Raw genomic sequence first — 17943 nt, 5'->3', positions numbered from 1 at the left:
TCATTGCTCTCTGCAGCTTCATAGGAGATCTACAGAGGAGAGAGACACAGAACTTTCCTGGAGGGCTCAGTAAAAGGATGACAGGCAGCAAGTGCAAGCTGCAGTGAGAGGAATCCAGATTAGGAAAAACCCAATTTTTAACATGAAGTGGGTCAGACATTAGAACTGAGACTGAGAGGAGTGGAGGAATCTCCATCCATGGGGTCCTCCAGAGGTCCCTTCAAGCCTTAATTATTCTGTAATTCATCTCTGGCTGCAAGACCTGAAGCCTTGGATTGTAACCCCAGATTTATATATTCTATATATATTCTAATATTCTAATATAATCTACATATATTATTCTCCATATTAACATTCTATATAATATAGAAATTATATTTTCTATATTCTATTTCTATTATTTTATTATACATCTATATAGCCTACATGTTCTGTATATTCTCTATTCTAATATATTCTATATATTCTAATTTTCTGATATGTTCTATATAGTGTAAAATTATATATTAATATGTATTTTATATATATATACATGTATATATATTTTATATTTTTATATATATTTCTATGTTCTTTGAGTGATTTTATCTCATTCTATGATTTTATTTCAAGGATGGGCAGCTAACTGGGCTTCAGGAATAATTACTGAATTTAGCTGGGAATTCTTTGTGAAAAGAAGTCCAGGATATAGGGAGAGAAATTAGCTCACATAGAAGTCAAATTTTTCTTGCTGATTAACTCCCCTTCCTCCTCCTCCTCCTCTGTCTAGGTTTGACTTGGAAGCTCCTAGGGAAACCCAGCCAGAATTGACCATGAACTTCATGAACAGCTCTACCTTAACAAATAAAACATTCCTCTGTTATCTGTTTTTGCCTCACCCATTTTTTCCCCCCTTTCCAGGCCTGCCTGTGCTGTTCAAGCAGTGGCTGAAGAACGAGGAGGTGGAGGAAGGGCGCACGGCCGTGCTGCGCTGCGAGCTCACGCGGCCCCACGCGCGCCTGGAGTGGAGGAAAGGGGACACGGTGCTGCAGCCCGGGGACAAGTACGAGATCCGGCAGGAGGGGACACGAGCTGAGCTCCTCATCTACGAGGCTGAGGCTCAGGATGCTGGAGAATACACCTGTGACTCGGGGGATCAGCAAACCACGGCTTCGCTGCAGGTCAAAGGTAGGGCAAGGCTTGTTTGGGGGCAGAGAAGGTCTGGATGTGTCCATCCTTCACAGAGGGGGATCCTGGAATCATCCAGGGCAGGCTGGATGGGGCTCTGAGAGACCTGGTCTAGTGCAAGGTTCCCTGCTCATGGCAGGGGGATGGAACTGGATCTTTAAGACCCTTTCCAACAGAAACCATTTTCTGATTTAGTTGGAAAAAGATCTCTGAGATCAGTGAGTCCAACCATTAACTCAACTCTCACAAGTCCACCACTAACCCATGTCCCCAAGTGCCACATCTACATGGAAATTTCATTACTGAGTTATCATTGACCCTCTGTGAAATCAAACTGGAGTATTTCACCATGCCTAGGACAAGTCCATTTTAAACTGATCCATTGTATTTCTTAGTGCCTGAGCAGCCCATGGATTGTGTCTCTTTACCTTTCTTGTGGCTGTGGTTTTGGATTTTATAGTTTTAATCATTTTGTATTAAGAATTCTATGGTTTTGGATTTTACAGCTTTATTCATTTTCTACTAAGAACTCATTCATTTTCTACTAAGAACTGTATGGGTTTGTGATTTTACAGTTTTATTCATTTTGTGCTTAGAATTCTATATCTTTTAGATTAGATCACACTTGTAGATTGTGGTTTTAGTCACCATAACTAGCTCCTGCTCAGAGCATGTGGTTTCAGAGATTAAACACCCAAAATCTCATGTGCCAGCTGAGGGAACTGTGGTTTTTTAACCTGGAGAAAAGGAGGTTTGGGAAAAGATGCTATCACTCTCTGCAACTACTGACAGGAGGTTGTAGTGAGGTAAAGGCTGGTTTATTTTCACAAGTAACAAGCAATAGGATGAGAGGAAATGCCCTCAAGTTGCACCAGAGGGGTTTAGATTTGATATTAAGAAATAATTCTTCACTGAAAGGGGTGGCCAGGCATTGGCACAGACTGCCCAGAGAAGCAGTGGAGTCACCATCCCTGGAGATATTTAAAAGATGTCTAGATGTGACACTTGGGGATGCCATTCAGTGATGGATTTGGCTGTCCTGGGTTAGTGGCTGGACTTGATCCTAGAGGTCTTTTCCAACCTAAAGGGTTCTGACTCCCATTGTTGTGATTGGTGGCATTGTGCTCCATGTGCTCGCACTGAGAATGGTCAGTATGGCCACGTGGAGACCTTCAGAGGCCCTGTGACCTCTGGCAGCCCTTTATGGAGCAGCACTGGACACCTCTGCAGTATCAGCAGCTGATTCCATGAGTGGCCAGCAGGCAAACTGTGGTTGAGAAAGAGGGGAACAGCCCAGCTGGAGAAGGTTACAAGCAGGTTTCTCACCTCTGAGTGCTGTCACTGATGCAGTTGCTTCTCCACCACAGTACTGCCAGTGTTGTTTAACAAAGAGCTGAAAAACGTAGAGACTGAAGAAGGGGGAACGGCAGTTTTGCACTGTGAGATCTCCAAGCCCGACGCTCCCGTTGAGTGGAGGAAAGGAGGGGTGGTCATTCAGCCCAGTGACAAGTACGAGGTGCAGCTGAAGGGCAGCGTAGCTGAGCTGATCATCCATGGTGTAGAGCCTGATGACTGTGGGGATTATACCTGCAGCACTGGATACGAGATCACCACAGGGTCTGTGTATGTGCAAGGTAAGGTGGTGAAACACGGTGGAAATGCTTTTCTGCCTGGATTTCTTACTCCAAAATCTTTGACAGTAGCTGGCCAAACAGCAGAAAGTCCATTCATTTCTTTCCTGGTGCCAGTGAAGATATAAACACTCATCTCCGGGCTGGGGTTCAACCCATATTTTTAAGTTAAACTAAAGTACTGAATGTACTATGTTTCAGAACAGATGGTGGTACTGCTGAAAAACTTGGAGCAGTGGTTGTAAAAAATCCTGAAATTCTTGTTACAACTGATTGCGGCTTCTATCATTGTTGATAATCTTATTACTCCTTTAAAGCACCCAAGTGAACATTTAAATCTTTAAGTACCTCTCTGCCTCATACAACTTCTGCAGATGGCTGCAACACCCAGGAGAGCCAGGCATGACCTGGGCAAGGAGTGGAGTTTCCCCACAGAGAAATGATGTTTGCAGATACTCACACTGCTCCTACAAGCAGCTGGAGGCATGGAGGGTGGTTTCAAACTCTCTTCAAGAAAGTATTAGATCTTTTTTTCCTTGGAAAAGCACTACAAGTTTAACTCTCGTGGAGTTGCCCTTGGGCTCGGGTTAATCCTGCGGGGAGCGGCTCGTGCTTGTTTGTTTTTGTTTTCCTTTGGCACCTTCTCTTGCTCTGTCGCGCAGAAGAAGCAGCAGAGATAGTGTCTGGTTTAAGGAACACAGATGTCTTTGTGGGCGAGTCAGCCACGTTCTCCTGCGAGCTCTCGCACCCGGGCGTGAAGAACGTGCAGTGGTGGCTGGATGGGACCCCCCTTCACAACAACCTGGTGACCGAAATCTCTGAGCAGGACGGCAGGATCCACACTTTAACCCTAAATGACGTGGCGTGCCATGACTCTGGCACTGTCACCTTCAGAGCTGGGTCCCTTATTTCTTCAGCTAAATTATTAGTCAAAGGTATTTCCCTGTTAGCAAGAAACACGCGGCCACCTCTGGACTTGCTCCATGTGCTGGTGCTTCTGCCTTCCAGGCTACCCTTACTAAATCCCTTCACGGTTCTCCTGTGCCCTGCAACCCTCCCACTCTGCAAGTCACCCACTCTCACCCCAGAATTCTTCTGGGTACAGCCACGCTAATTTTTGCAGTGGTTCAGGTGAGGGAGGGTTGCAGGCTCAGGGCTGCTGCTTTCACCTGATGTCAAAGAAGAGATGAACATAAACATCTGTGGTAGCGCCTGACTTGATGTCCCCACTTCAGCTTTTTTTTCACAATACCACAAAATCTTGCAGAGGTGGTAATTCCCAAAATTACCACAGCTCCACAGCTGGGCTACTGGTGCTGGGCTCAGCATGTTCCCAGGACGGGATTTGGGGCTGTTCCTGGAAACCAACAGGTGTGTGACATTCCAGTGACACAGAGACAAAATGTGCCTCTCTTTTGAAAGCTCATCCCTGCACTGGCAAATCTTTCTGGTCTGTTGAATAAATATTTTTCCCATTTGGTAAGGGTAGCCAAAAGCTGCAAATAACACTGAGCTCCAGACCTGATAAAGCAAGCTCCTTCCCACCCAGTCCTTTTATAGCCATGGGGAAGATCTGCTATTTTTCAGGCAAAATTAAGGCTTATGCCCTGCTTGGAAAAAGGGACATATATGGAGATAAAAAGGCTTAAAAAATCTATATTCAAATGTACTCCTGTGCTATAACTGGGCCATAACAGGAATGATCCACGATATGGAATTGTAGTCAGTGGTTGATGTCTCCTTCTCTGCGTCATGTGTCTCTTGTACATTCAGGAAATTTGGTTCTCTGCAAAGATAAAATGCAAAATCACTTCTTCATGATATAGAATGATGCAGTGACAACACAGTGCACAGACCCTATGAGTCCTGTGCCAGTTTGCTTCCATTTTCAGAGGCACAACCAGGTTCTGAGCTCTCCAGACAAAGAATTCCAGTGGGCCTAGAACATAAATTAAATTAAGTAATTGTTAATGTAAATGCCTTGTTAGGTGTTCTGCTCAGTGAATGAAAGGGCTCCTGAGAAATTTCCATTTCATGGAATCACAGCATCATTGATTTTGGAAGAAATCTCTGGAGATCATCCAGTCCAACCCACAGCTGGTGCAGGTACACACATGTATGTGGATATTTTGTGCTTCCATGAAGCCAAGATTCCTGAATTGCAAACCTGAATCTCAGTAGCAGTGTTCTATAACAGGACTGGGATAACCCCAGTTACACTGTGCTCAGTAACACTTGATTCCTTACAAAAGTGAAAGACTTGTAGAATTCCAACCATCCTTGTATTGACAATTTTGTACACTTTATTTTGTCCAGAAATTTAAACATAAATCTCTGTTTGGAATATATTTCAGTCTATCAAGCCATCCATGTCTTGCTCTTCATCGAGGAGCAAGTTGACTTTGTTCCATGTGCCTCATTCTCTCAGTTTTAGGCGTGTTGGTAATTGGATTTATTCTGTAAAAAGTGAGATCTCAGCTTTTCATGCTGGGCCTTCACCACATCATTGCCCTACAACTGCATTCATTCCACAGCCTGGAGTGATGGTTCACAGAGGATGGGGGGAGAATTAGAAAGGGTGAAGGAGCTGCTGCCGTTTTCTAGCTCCTCTGGGCAGGTGAGAATTGCGGGTTCCGGGGCAGACGTTGGCTCCTAAGTCCCAGAGAGCTCCTGCACAGGTGAACAGGGCCACCAGAGCCCTTGCCCTGGCCAACAGCAAGGGCACAGCGGAACCAGGACCTTCTCCAGTACCACAGGTGATATTTGCAGTGAGCAACACATTTCTACATCTTATGGAAGAGGATGGGGCTGTGCTCCCCAGCTGCACAGACACCTGCTTGTTTCTTCAGTCAGCAAAACATCTCCAAGGTCATCCATGGAGGCCTCCTCTCTATAAACACACTTGGCAGACGCTCAGAGTGGCCAGGGAACCTTAGTGAGTGGGATCAAGCCTTGCAACAAGTTTCCAAATGATATTTGCAAAGCCCTCCTTGCTCCCCAAGGTCTGCCAGGAGCATCCCAAACCCTCAGCTTGCTGCAGCATTTTCAAGAGGAGCATTCCAGACAGAGATCCTGTGTGGGTTATTCCAGCTGGCTCGTGAGCAGAACAACTGCTTGAAGAGTATAGAATCATAGAATCTCTGAATGTCCTGAGGTGGAACAGTTCCTCAAGGATCATCGTGTCCAGCTCCTGAAGTTCTCTGATTGTTTTCTCTGATTGTCATCTGTTTATGTCCCTTTGTAGCCCTATCTTTTTTTTTTTTTTTTTTAAGTTGACATAATTTTGCTGAGAATGATGTTTCAGAGAGACTTCCATTTTCAAACTGCATTGAGATTTTTTTTCCTTTTGACCTGCACATTGTGTTGTAGATGGATGGTCCAGTCTGACATCTCAAGAGGGACTCTTGGGTGCTTTGGAAGCTCGCAGTATTTTAGGTCAGATATATCTACTGTGCCTTACAGCTGCCTCACAAGAAGCAGAACTAGTGTTTTAAAAAGTGTTTAAAAGCAGCCTCATGGATCTCATCTTCTTCAGAGGAGCTGCATATCCAGCTCTTCTCAGCATTTCCTGGGCTCCCAGTCTGAGATGTCAATGGTTTATGATCTTTAGATAAAATACTGTAAAAGAAATCCTATTGTTTTTCTCCAATTTGTCTGCTGCAGAGGAACATAAGAATAATCAAAATAATATTCATCTGCTTCTGTGTAGTGCCCTTTTTTTGTCACAGTTGCCCTGGATACTTGCTCCTCACGTGACTTCTGACAGCCAAGAACACCCCAGGACAGGAATGAGTGTCTGCATTTGAGGACTGTGTTTCTTTCTGATGAGTAGTTATATTTTAGTCACACAAGGAGCTCCCAGTAGAGTTTGTGGTGTTTTCCCATTGCTCTGTGAGGTTGAGAGTTGCAGGGAACCACTCACTGCAGTCCTCTGCATCACATTCTGCTTCACATTCAGGAAGCAGAAAAGTTTCATATCCAGTGCTTCCCAGCCTGGAAGACCAAAGAAACACTGGGAGAAACACTAAGCTAGCAGTCCAAATTCAGGACTGTCCCAGCACAAGCCTTAATTCCTGGTGGCCCATTTCCCAGTGTAACAGTCATGTTCTAATGCACCAGCCTGGCTTCCATCCTGCTTGATGCTGACACAGGCACAGACTAAACTGCTAATCCCCAGCGTGCCCAGCAGCTCCCTGCTTGCACTGTCACTCTGCTTGCTCCCCACGAGCTCTGTGCTTGGCAAAATCCCTCCAAGGGGTGATTTCCATGGGGATCCACTAATGCATGTCCTTCCTGACGTGTTGGTTAACAGATCCCACCATTGAAGTGGTCAGTCCCATGCAGGACATAACTGTTGATGAAGATGGCCCAGCAGAGTTCATATGCCAATATTCTAGGCCAGTGCACGCCATCTGGAAGAAAAATGATCAGGAAATACATGCAGATGGGCAGCGAGTGATTATCGATCAGGACTGGAATGTGAGCATGCTAAAAATTAACCCCACGGTCCCAGAAGACACTGGCATCTATTCTTGTGAAGCTGAAGGCATTAAAGTGATGGCTACACTTGATGTTCAAGGTGAGGTCTTCCAGCCAGAGAGGAAGACTACCCTGGGTTCCAAATAAAAGAGGTAGAAAAGTCATGGCAAGGCTTTGCAATAAGGGACACATCAGATACCTGCTCTTGGTGTTCACTCCAGTACTGAAAATGAGGATAAAAATAATTGGGGGATAATGGGAATTGAAGATGAAACTGCAGCACTGTCGTATTTTTAATTAACACTCATTACACCACTTAGCCATTCCACCTCTTCTGCAGTGAGCTGGAATGTTGGTGTGATGGGATGTGTCCTGCTGAATTGTTGTAAAATCACAGGTTGGTATTATTGGGGAAAAGGAATAATATGAATACTATTTTGCTGTTAAAGAGCACTTTTTACGATGTGACATAAAACCAGTAACTAATGGTTTGTGTGGAATTAAATTTTATTTTGCTGAGTAAAGGATCTTGGTAATTTATCTATTTCAAATAGTGATCCCTCAGGAATTACCTCCTCACTCAGCACTCAAATTTATGGAGAGTCTGAGGAGCAATATATACAAAAATTAACAAAAAGTTAGGATTTTACATGGAAATTTCTTATTTTTTTTGCTGCATATGGAATTCCTGGGTTTGGTTACCGAGTGAATTGGTGTGATCAGCAACAGCAGGTTCTGATTTCCGAATATTTTTGGCTATTTTGCCTTCTTGCTTAACTGGAGCTGGTTGTTAGTGCCAAGGAACATGGTGTTATTTATTTTAATGTTTTCTACGTTGATAAACACTTTCCACCGTAGGGATTTAAAAAGATAGTAATGAACATAATCTAAAAGCATCCCACAGGTGGTAGGGTTAGCAATTGGCTGCTTTCCATAATTAGGGAAATCAGCACTTCCAAAGCACACAGATAAATAATTTGTGTTGTTCTAATGAACATTATATATTCTCCAATTATAAAATTAATATTTTATTATTTTTTTTTTTAGTATTATAGAAGCCCAGAATAGTTTGGGTTGGAAAAGACCTTAAAGGTCAGGTAGTTGCAACCCCCTGCCATGGACAGGGACACCTTCCACTCTCCCAGGTTGCTCCAAGCCCTGTCCAGCCTGGCCTTGGGCACTTCCAGGGATGTGGAGATCACACAAAACATCTCTGGGCACCTTTTTATTAGTAATAAGTTAATAAATATCTGGTAGCTTGTGCTTTTTTTTGGGTATGTTTGTTTGTTTGTTTTTACCATTAAACAAATTGCTCAGTTTGGAGGTTTTTTAACATTTTATTTATTTTTACTAATTTTTTTTATTATTTATTTTTTGCTGAGCACAGTTCTAGATGATCTGTAGAAATCTAAACAGGGATGTCTTGGTTTATAACACAAATCATGCTGATGGTTTTATGGCATTTGTGTAAACTGTGTTTACTCAACCGTGGGTCCCCACCCTTGTGCATGTCATTTGACCCTGTAGCAATGTGAATTACACCCATATTCACCAGCCCACCTTTAATTTGGCACTGAGCTAATTGTTTCTGTCCAGGTGCCAACTGATGCATGACTGGAGTGTGGAGGTTTGTGCATGTCTCTGACCCAACAACTCACCACACAGCATGGGAAAATAAACATCAATGTCACAGAGCTTTTATAATAATTCAGAAATTTACTGTTCAAAGTAATCTTGATAGAGATTTTGACTCTTTGTGTGTTTTCTTGAGGCAGAATTAGCTCAGATAGTTGTCACTATAGCTTTGCCAGCCATAATATTCTCTTACATTTGCTTTGCAAGAAAAGTAGTAAGCTGTTTAGGAGATCTTTGGGAAACATTTCCTGTCATAGGACAAAAGGAATTTGGTTATACTTTATCTTCCTGAGCTATGCCCTCCTATTGATTATTGGCCTGATTCATACAGATATGACCATTTTTTTTCCTTTATTTAAAAAAAACAGTCAGTTTTTTTGAGGTAAGCTGGGTGAAATGCTGGAGGTTCTAGAGGTTTTACCATTGCATTTAAACTGTCTTTAAATCTTTTTACCATAATATTTTGTGAAAGTGTGGTTGCAATCAATTAAACCTACGAGCACAGTTTATCACATCCACATTTTTCTGTCAGCTTTGCAGCAGTGGGAATCATCCAGTGCTCTGAGGCTTGCTAATATTCAGAGATATATGGACAAATAATTAATAATGTTAATTGTCCTTCTTTTCTAGCCAAGAACAGCATTGTGCAGGGCTTGGAGAACGTGGAGGCCGTGGAAGGAGGGGAGGCCTTGTTCGAGTGTTACCTCTCCAAGCCTGAGACCTACAATTACAACTGGCTGATTGATGATGAACCTGCCAAAACCACAGAAAACACTGAGATGGTTTACTTTGAAAATGGGCTCAGGCACATCCTGCTGCTGAAGAATTTAACTCCCCAGGACAGCTGCAGGGTGACTTTCATGTGCAGCGATGCAGTGACCTCAGCCTTCCTCACAGTGAAAGGTAACTCAGGTGCTTGGGCAGGGGAAATCTTCAATTTCTGGCTGGAAAGGGGAAAGAAGCAAGGAAAATAGGATGAGTAGAAGCAAGGAAAAGTTGCATTTGTTGTTTGTCTCTTACCTAAATGTTCTTCCCACACAATAAATCATAGAATCATTCAGCTTGGGAAAGATCTCTGAGATGATCAAGTCCAATCTTTAACCCAAGTCTGCCAAGCCCACCAGTAAACCACAGAATCACAGAATTATTGGGTTGGAGGGGACCTTAAAGATCATCCAGTGCCAACCCCTGCCATGGCAGGGACACTTTCCACTATCCCAGCTTGCTTCAAGCCCTGTCCAACCTGGCCTTGGACACTTCCAGGGACCCAGGGACAGCCACAGCTGCTCTGGGCACCCTGTGCCAGGGCCTCCCCACCCTCACAGGGATGAATTTCTTCCTAATATCTCATGTAAATCTATTCTCTGTCCATCTGAATCCATTCCCCCTTGTCCTGTCACTCCATGCTCTCACAAAAAGTCCCTCTCCATCTTTCTTGTTGGCTCCCTTCACATACTGGAAGGTACAAATTAGATCATCCCAAAGCCTTTTGTTTTCCCTGAAAAACAAAAATGTGAAAAAATCCAATTCTCTCACCCCTAAATGGATGATGCTTTACAAATTTCCTCATTTCCTTGTTCTGTAGGACGTGACACAGTTTATAAGCAGCACCACTTGGCACTGAGTTAGCAGCAAATAACTGAGCTGTCATGATTTTGATGAGTTTGGTTGTGTTTATAGGCACTTCAGGACTTCCTAGAGGAGGGTTTTATCAGCTGCAATATTATCTCAGTATCTTTTTGCTTTATGCTATTGCTGGAGAACCCAGTGGGGTCCAGAACACCTTTCTGTACAAGAAACTAAGAGTACAAAAGCAGAGTTTGTTCCCCACTCACAGATTAAATGGGGCTTGGAGCAACCTGATCTGGTGGATGGTGTCCCTGCCCAAGGCAGGGGTGCAACAAGATGAGTTTTAAAGTCCCTCCCAAACCCTCTGTGATTCCAAACCTTCTGTTCTAGCAACATACATAAACTTTTTAATGGTCTCCTTGCTCTCCAAGGCCTGGCTGTTCAGAACTTCAGCACAAATATTCACAAAATCTCTTGATTTTTTCTGTAACTGAGGGCTTGATCACTGATTTTAATCTACAGGGTGGCGCCTGCAGTTCTTGCAGCCCCTCACGGATGTGGAAGTGTCTCTGGGGCAAAAAGCAACATTTAGCTGTGTCCTGAGTGAAGCTGTGCCAGTTAACGAAGTGTCCTGGTACAGTAATGACACAGAGATCCAGTCGGGTGAGGACTGGGAGGTACAAGCAGATGGAAACAAATACAAACTCATTCTGAAAAAAGCCCAACTTCATCATTCTGGAGAGGTGACATTTGCTTCCAGGGAGGCCATTTCATCAGCCAAGCTTTCTGTGATAGGTAAGTGTGTGTTGTTCCAGCCCAGGGACATTCAAAATCTCAGACTTCGAGCTGCAACACTGAATTTCCCAATCTCTGTGCTGATTCTTTCCACTTTGCCTCACATGTCCCAAAACAGTGTTCTTAGGCTGAGAAGACACTACTGGCAACTTGTTCTTTGACCAGAAGTAATCCACCTCATCAGAAGAAAAATGTGTCAGGCTAGTGATGGTAGAGATGCTCCCCAACTTTCTTTAGCTGCAGTCTTTTGAAAAATGTGACATAAACAAAAATCAGTATTCTCAGAGTTCAGCTTCACTCTCAGCAAACGTGGACACAGGAGGGAGCTGAGCTAGGGTCCACGTGGAAAAATGATCCAGGACAGCAGAGGAATCTTTGAAATCTGCTAATCAGCTCAGGTGCAGGGCAAGCAGTTCTCCAGGTTAATGAGTAGCATGTTAAAACTTTCAGGTTGGGACAGCCATGAAGCACACACCTTCTGCTCCAGAGACACAAGAGTTAATAGTTAAGTAGGGAAGATGATAATTCCCTAATTCCCTCGTGGAGCAGGTTGGATAATGACATATCAGTGTCCATTTCAGCAGCCAGGATCTGACTCCTTCCTGCAGTGGGACAAGTGGGTCACCCAGCAGTGGTCACACAGCACCATCCCAGTGGTGGTTATGAGATAATTAAGTGTATTTTAGCTGTAGCTGAGATGTTAAAAAGTCACTGATGGACCATCTATACTTTAAATTACTACAACCAGTCTCTGTCTAATGATTTCTGAGACAAGGGATCTCGGTTACATATTCCAGTCATTTCCACCACAATTAAAAAAACAAAAAAAAGTTTGATGGATTTAAATCAGCTTTTTCTAATTTTGGGTACTTATATTTAATGAACTTCAAAATAAAAACATAATGCTCTTCCTGTTGACAGATTTTTCTGTATGAAATTTGCCTGACAAAAGAGAAAAGATTTTATGTTGTTCTGTGGTGTCCAGAGTTAAAGAACTGGCTGTTGAACATATTTGCCTTTAGTTCTTTGGACTGGTATATCATGGCAGGTCATTTACATTGTCATTGTCTTGAACTCAAGACTGAAAGAACTATTTCCATCTTTAAGGCCAAAGTGTAATGTAAGCAAGGAACATTTTCCAGTGTACTGAGTGTAGGGATTGGAATTAGGTGACCTTCAAGGTCCCAACCCAGACCATTCTATGATCATGGACAGCAGGACACCAGATCATTCCCATCACATATTTATTTGTTTGTTTGGTTTTGCCTGATGCTGTGACAGATACTGCAATTACACAAAAGTGGAGTGACTCATTATTAAAATATTTGAGTTATTCTTTAGTCCCATAATAACCTGATTTTAATTAAGGCCAGATCTAAAATAAACACAAGGCTCAAATGTGCTTGAAATTTTCAGTTAAATTCCTTGAAAATGTGGACGGCATAGGGTTATCTTTATTTTGTGGGACAAAGACGATACAAGACATTAATTACGTGAGATGAGAGCTGGAAAATGAATGTTTGTCACTGGCAGCATAAATCAGGGCAGACAAGGATAAATCAGTGGTGTGCTGAAACTCCTGGTTTTGACTTCATGATGACTTCACACTCAACTTTACAACAAGGAGAATACTCAGTCCATTGCCCTTCCTTCCTCGTGGCTTGTAGCAGGCTCTTGGGTGTTTTAGGACGAAGTGTTTCTGCTCACATGGTACATCATGGGACCTCTGTTGTGCCCCCAGCCCTCCCCGAGCCCCCTGAAGAGCCAGAAGTTCTCAGTCAGAGCAGCCACTCTGTCACTCTGTCTTGGCACAAACCGCTGGGTGACGGCAGCCAGGACATCCTGGGCTACAAGGTGGAGAGGAAAATCGCGGGTGTTGGCTGGCAGTCCTGCAGCGAGGGTCTCATCCAGAACACAGAGCTCACCGTGGATGGCCTGGCTCCGGGGGAACCCTACAGATTCCGAGTGTCAGCCGTAAATAAAGCTGGGGCCAGCGAGGCGGTGCACTTCCCCCAGATGGTGCGGTTAGGTGAGGATGGACACAGGCTCCAGGGAGGACTGCAAGCTCCTGCAGACCCTCCAATTGCATGGCATGCCTGCTTCACCCATTCCAGGCATCTCCCAGGGCAATATCTTTCAGTGCTTGGCTGCCAACACAACAGAGGAGGAAGAGCTTGGGATAAAAAAGTCCTGGGCTGCTGTGAACAAAACCTGCTGTGTTTTTAGCACTCAGCAGTGATTTCTTCCAAACTGCATCCAGCTGTCTTGCAGCCTGCACTGCATCATCCTTGTGCTGGCTCGCCACCATGGGTTTCTTGCACTGCATCCATGTGTTGGCTGGTCACCATGAGTGTCTTTTTTGGTGGAGTTAGGATGGAATGACAGAAAAAGGGCATGCTGGAATGTGTTTGGGGTAACCAAGACCGTGACCATGGGTGGGCAGTGTTGTCTTCTTCGCCAATCTTTCTCCTTTTTTATGTTTTTCATGTCTTTTTCAAGAATCCCCACAAAGAAAGGGTGGAGGATGCAGTTCCTTTGCTGTGATGGTGAAACTTTGGAAGCTACAGTGGGATGGGGAGTCTTTCTCTCAGTCTTTCTTTTCTTGCAACTCTTTCCCTGGTATCACTCATCTAAATTCCTCAAAATGAGTATAGTGATTAAAAAATTGCTCTTTTTCTTGAGGTTAAGGCACACAGTGACATTTTTTTTTGCAACAATAACTGCTGCCAGTGCTGGACCCTGATGAACAAACCCAAGGCTTTTTGGGCACAATCCACTCACCCTGGTGAAATTTGCAGAGAGGAAGGTAACCTTGAGGGATGTGCTGCTTTTGGGAACCCAGCACTGTCTTTTACAAGCCAGTCAACATCTCTGAGTTTAACGTGTTTTTCTTTGAGTTATCATGGTTGTACAAAGAGCATTCTGTTGGTTGACCCCCTTCCAAAGTAAAGAAGATGCAGAGAATTTTTGGTTATAAATTATATATGCCTTTTGATAATTTTCACTCTTCCTAAGGTAGCATATATATATATATATATACCTTTTTTTTTTATTTCAAGGCAGAGATGAATGCCACTTCGAATAAGCTCTTTTCATTTTATTTATGGTTTCTTTTTTGTCTCACATCACAACTCCTTCGCTTCTAAACATTTAAGATCTAGAAATCTGTAGAACTTCCTTTATACTGGTGATGGGTAGAGGAAGACCAGCAAAGAAACACAGGAATGTGGAAAATGCAACGCATTCTGCATGTATATGTTTAGCTGTAGCTAGTTTAAACACTGGGAGAGCTTGGAAAGTTGTTTTGATATTATCTTTGGATGTGCACACTTTGGATGCTGCCAGTCGTTTAATTTTTATTTTTTTTTCCATTTTGTTGTCTACAACAGCTGAAAAATCTGTAAATGATGGGTGGGATGCTTGGATATTTTATGGAGTGGAGTGCCTTAAAGCCAGATAATCTGTTCTTTGTGTTAATTCACTTTATTTTTGTAATTGCAGAGCCTCCAGTTACAGTCACCCAACCTTTGATGGGAGGATCTGTCTCAGAAGGGGGAGTGGCTCGCCTGGAGTGCACATTGTCAAGTAAAACCCAGGAGAAAGTGACTTGGTTCAAGGGAAAAGAACAAATAAAAGCTGGAGGGAGGTACGAGATCCTCTCTGATGGAACGAAGCAGATACTCATTATCCATGGATTTAAACCTGAGGATCAGGACAGCTACACCTGCATGGCATCTCCAGAAGTCAAATCTGTTGCCAGCCTGTGTCTCGAAGGTGTGTGCATTGCTGGGATGTTAAATCGGGTCTGGTATGGACATCCAGGGGCATCTCCACAGCTGGGACTGGAATTAATTTTCTTTTACAACCTATCATAACAATCCAAAAGGAATTGTTATTTTCCTGTTTGGCACTGTCCAATATGTTCCTGCATCCCAAACAGTTTTGGGTTGCCTAGATTAGAGTTTCTGGAGACAGATATTTAAAGTGTGACATTATTGTCTCTACATGAATTTTTGGTGCCTTTTGAGATGCTTTAGGGTATTCTGTGAATGTTCCAGACAACCTGGAGCATCTCAAAAGGGACTGGGCAACATGTAGAGTCGTGTGAGTGTGAACCAGACACCTTCATACTTAGGCACATCCAACCAGGCAGGTGTGTCCATGTGAGATGGGAGTCTCAGCTCTCAGGAGAGCCACTGGAGATCTGTTCAGGTCAGACAGGGAAGCTCTGTATTTCTGGGAGATAGGATGAGCCTGGATAGCTTTCCAGGCTCCACAGGCAATCTTAACCACCAGTCCATCAACTGCAACATTAAAAAGGGCAGAAATCTATTTATTTGGTTCAAATGTGCAAGGAATAAAAAACACCCTGTTGTTTGGTAATGTTTTAAGTGCGTGCATAGAACCACAGGATTGTTGAGGTTGGACACATCTTCTGAAAGTGGTGTGGTCCATCCTCCTCCTCAATGCGTGGTCAGCTAGGACAAGTTCACCAGGATCAGATTAACTTCCCAGAGAGGGTCTCTTTCTCTGGAGATATTTAAAATCTATCTGGATGCTGAATAATGTGATCTAGGAGACTGTGCTTGAGCAGGGAGGTTGAACTAGATGATATCCAGTGGTCCCTTCCAACCTTCCCCATCCTGTGATTCCATAAATTCCCGTTTTGTTCTCAATATCATGCTTAGTTAAATGCCACTGAGGTTCTCCTGTAGGATGTTTCCATGTGCTTTATCAAAACTCAGATATTGAACTTCTCATCTGTTTAATTCCCTGCAGTTCCCACAGTGTCGATGCTGAAGGAGATTGCCAGGGAAGCTCCCCCTGCCAGCCGGGCTGAGGAGCTGGTGGATGGACACATCCAGCCCAGCCTGCCCCCTGAAGCTGCCCAGGAGGGAGATCTTCACCTCCTGTGGGAAGCCCTGGCCAAGAAACGTCGTATGAGCCGGGAGCCCACCTTGGATTCCATCAGCGAGGTGCCTGAGGAGGATGAGAAGCTCCAGAAGCTGAGGAAGGAGGAAGCAGAGATGTCTCACTACTACTCGGAGGAGTACTCCACATGTGACGAGCTGGCCAGGACAGGAGAGGCAGATTTCTCTTTCACAAGCTCTGATGATGAGTCTAGAGCTGGGACTCCTTCCCTAGTAAACTACCTCAAGAAAGCTGGGAAGAAGAGCATCAGTGTTACCAGCAAGGTTCAGTCCACCTCCACAGAAAAATTATGGAAACAGTGGGAGACATCCACTGTGGAGACCACTGTGGCCACCACGGCTGCTCAGCCAGCTGAACCAGAGCTTCCAGATTTAAATGATCCCTCCATGAACAAGGCGGCTGTGAAGATCCAAGCTGCTTTCAAAGGCTACAAAGTCAGAAAAGAGATCAAGCAGCAGGAGTGCCCAGTGTTTACTGAGACCTTCAAAGACTTCTCTGGAGAGCCTGGAAGCACCCTGCACCTGGAGTGTGTGGCCCACAGCAAAACCGACATGAACGTCCGGTGGCTGAAAGACGGGAAGGAGCTCTCGGATGGTCGTTACTACCACATAGACAGCTACAGTGATGGCACCTGCTCCTTGATTATCGCTGGCCTGGACAGGAAGGATGCCGGTAAATACACCTGCGAGGCATCCAATAAGTTTGGCAAGGTCTCACACAGCGCAAAGGTGGTGGTTGGCACTCAGGAACCCCAAGTTCTTCCTAAGGAGAAGAGGAGTAAGCAGAGCACTGACAGTGAGACAGAGAGCTCGTCTGGCAGCGAGTTGGATGATGCTTTCCGAAAAGCAGGAAGGAGACTCCACAGGCTCTTCAGGGCCAAGATCTCCACGGAGATCTCTGATGTGGAGGAAGAGCTCTTTGTCAGCGCAGACGAAGGGGACATTGACGTGGTTGACCACCAGACGTACCGTGAGGATGACCAGTACATCTACATCAAGTTTGAAGTCATGTCTGAGGCCAAATCAGCCGCCACACGGTTCAGAGAGATGTTTGGTGCTCTGGGAATTCCTGTGGAGATCAGCATCTTAGAACAAGGCCCCAAAAAAATTGAATTGCGCATTGGGAAGGCATCACCTCCCACCTTTGGGAAGTTTGCACCTCCGGTAGCAAGACCTCCACCACCTTTGCTGACTTCTGACACAGGTAGGGGAAGCAAACCGTGCTTATTCCTTAGAAAAGACGGTAGCAACAGGTGACAATATCATTTTTTCCACTCTTAAGCAATTTAATATTTTTTTTTAATTTGGTGCAGGATTTTTTATCAAAGCTTTGCACTTTTAGAAAAAATAATGACTTTTTTATTCTTTTTCATTTTGAGAGAGGGGAGGCACATGGGTGGGGGGATCGCAATGTATTGACTTATCTGTGAAGCCCCTTTTCATGCCAGAAATGCCACCTACTACAACGTGACCAAAAATACCATGATTATTGTCCTTAAGTGGATTATGTAGGTTTTTAGAATGGTTCTGAGAAAGACAAGACATTTGGCAAGGAGAGGAGCAGAGACAATATATAATTGGCAGCTGTGGCATTGCTGTGCTGATGGAATATCTTCATAGTGCTAGGGAGTTTCTTGACTCTTCTAGAGAATTAAAAACCTGGAAACCAAAAGTCAGACTAGCAGGGGCCTAAAATATATCTTTAGATTAAAACCAAACTTTTCTTTCTTCTCTCC

General features: G+C 44.0%; 1 protein-coding gene across 5 annotated transcripts in view; it reads left to right on the top strand.

The window, feature by feature from the left end:
- The window catches only part of OBSCN (obscurin, cytoskeletal calmodulin and titin-interacting RhoGEF), a 173886-nt gene that overhangs the window by 96102 nt on the left and 59841 nt on the right, over positions 1 to 17943 (top strand). For 4 of the 5 annotated variants that reach the window (XM_086867180.1, XM_086867170.1, XM_086867200.1 and 1 more), the window contains 9 exons: positions 901 to 1167; positions 2535 to 2801; positions 3461 to 3733; positions 7111 to 7377; positions 9543 to 9815; positions 11004 to 11276; positions 13018 to 13305; positions 14778 to 15050; positions 16056 to 17411. In XM_086867180.1, the coding sequence (XP_086723306.1) occupies positions 901 to 1167; positions 2535 to 2801; positions 3461 to 3733; positions 7111 to 7377; positions 9543 to 9815; positions 11004 to 11276; positions 13018 to 13305; positions 14778 to 15050; positions 16056 to 17411 (3537 nt within the window). The remainder of the gene's footprint in view (positions 1 to 900; positions 1168 to 2534; positions 2802 to 3460; positions 3734 to 7110; positions 7378 to 9542; positions 9816 to 11003; positions 11277 to 13017; positions 13306 to 14777; positions 15051 to 16055; positions 17412 to 17943) is intronic. The other variant, XM_086867184.1, reaches the window with a different exon arrangement.

The sequence above is a fragment of the Cyanistes caeruleus genome, chromosome 1 (assembly GCF_971803275.1).
Source record: "Cyanistes caeruleus chromosome 1, bCyaCae1.hap1.1, whole genome shotgun sequence".
In the NCBI taxonomy this organism is placed as follows: Eukaryota; Metazoa; Chordata; class Aves; order Passeriformes; family Paridae; genus Cyanistes; species Cyanistes caeruleus.
The sequence above is the reverse complement of the archived record's forward strand: the minus strand, read 5'-3'. Positions and strand labels throughout refer to the sequence as shown.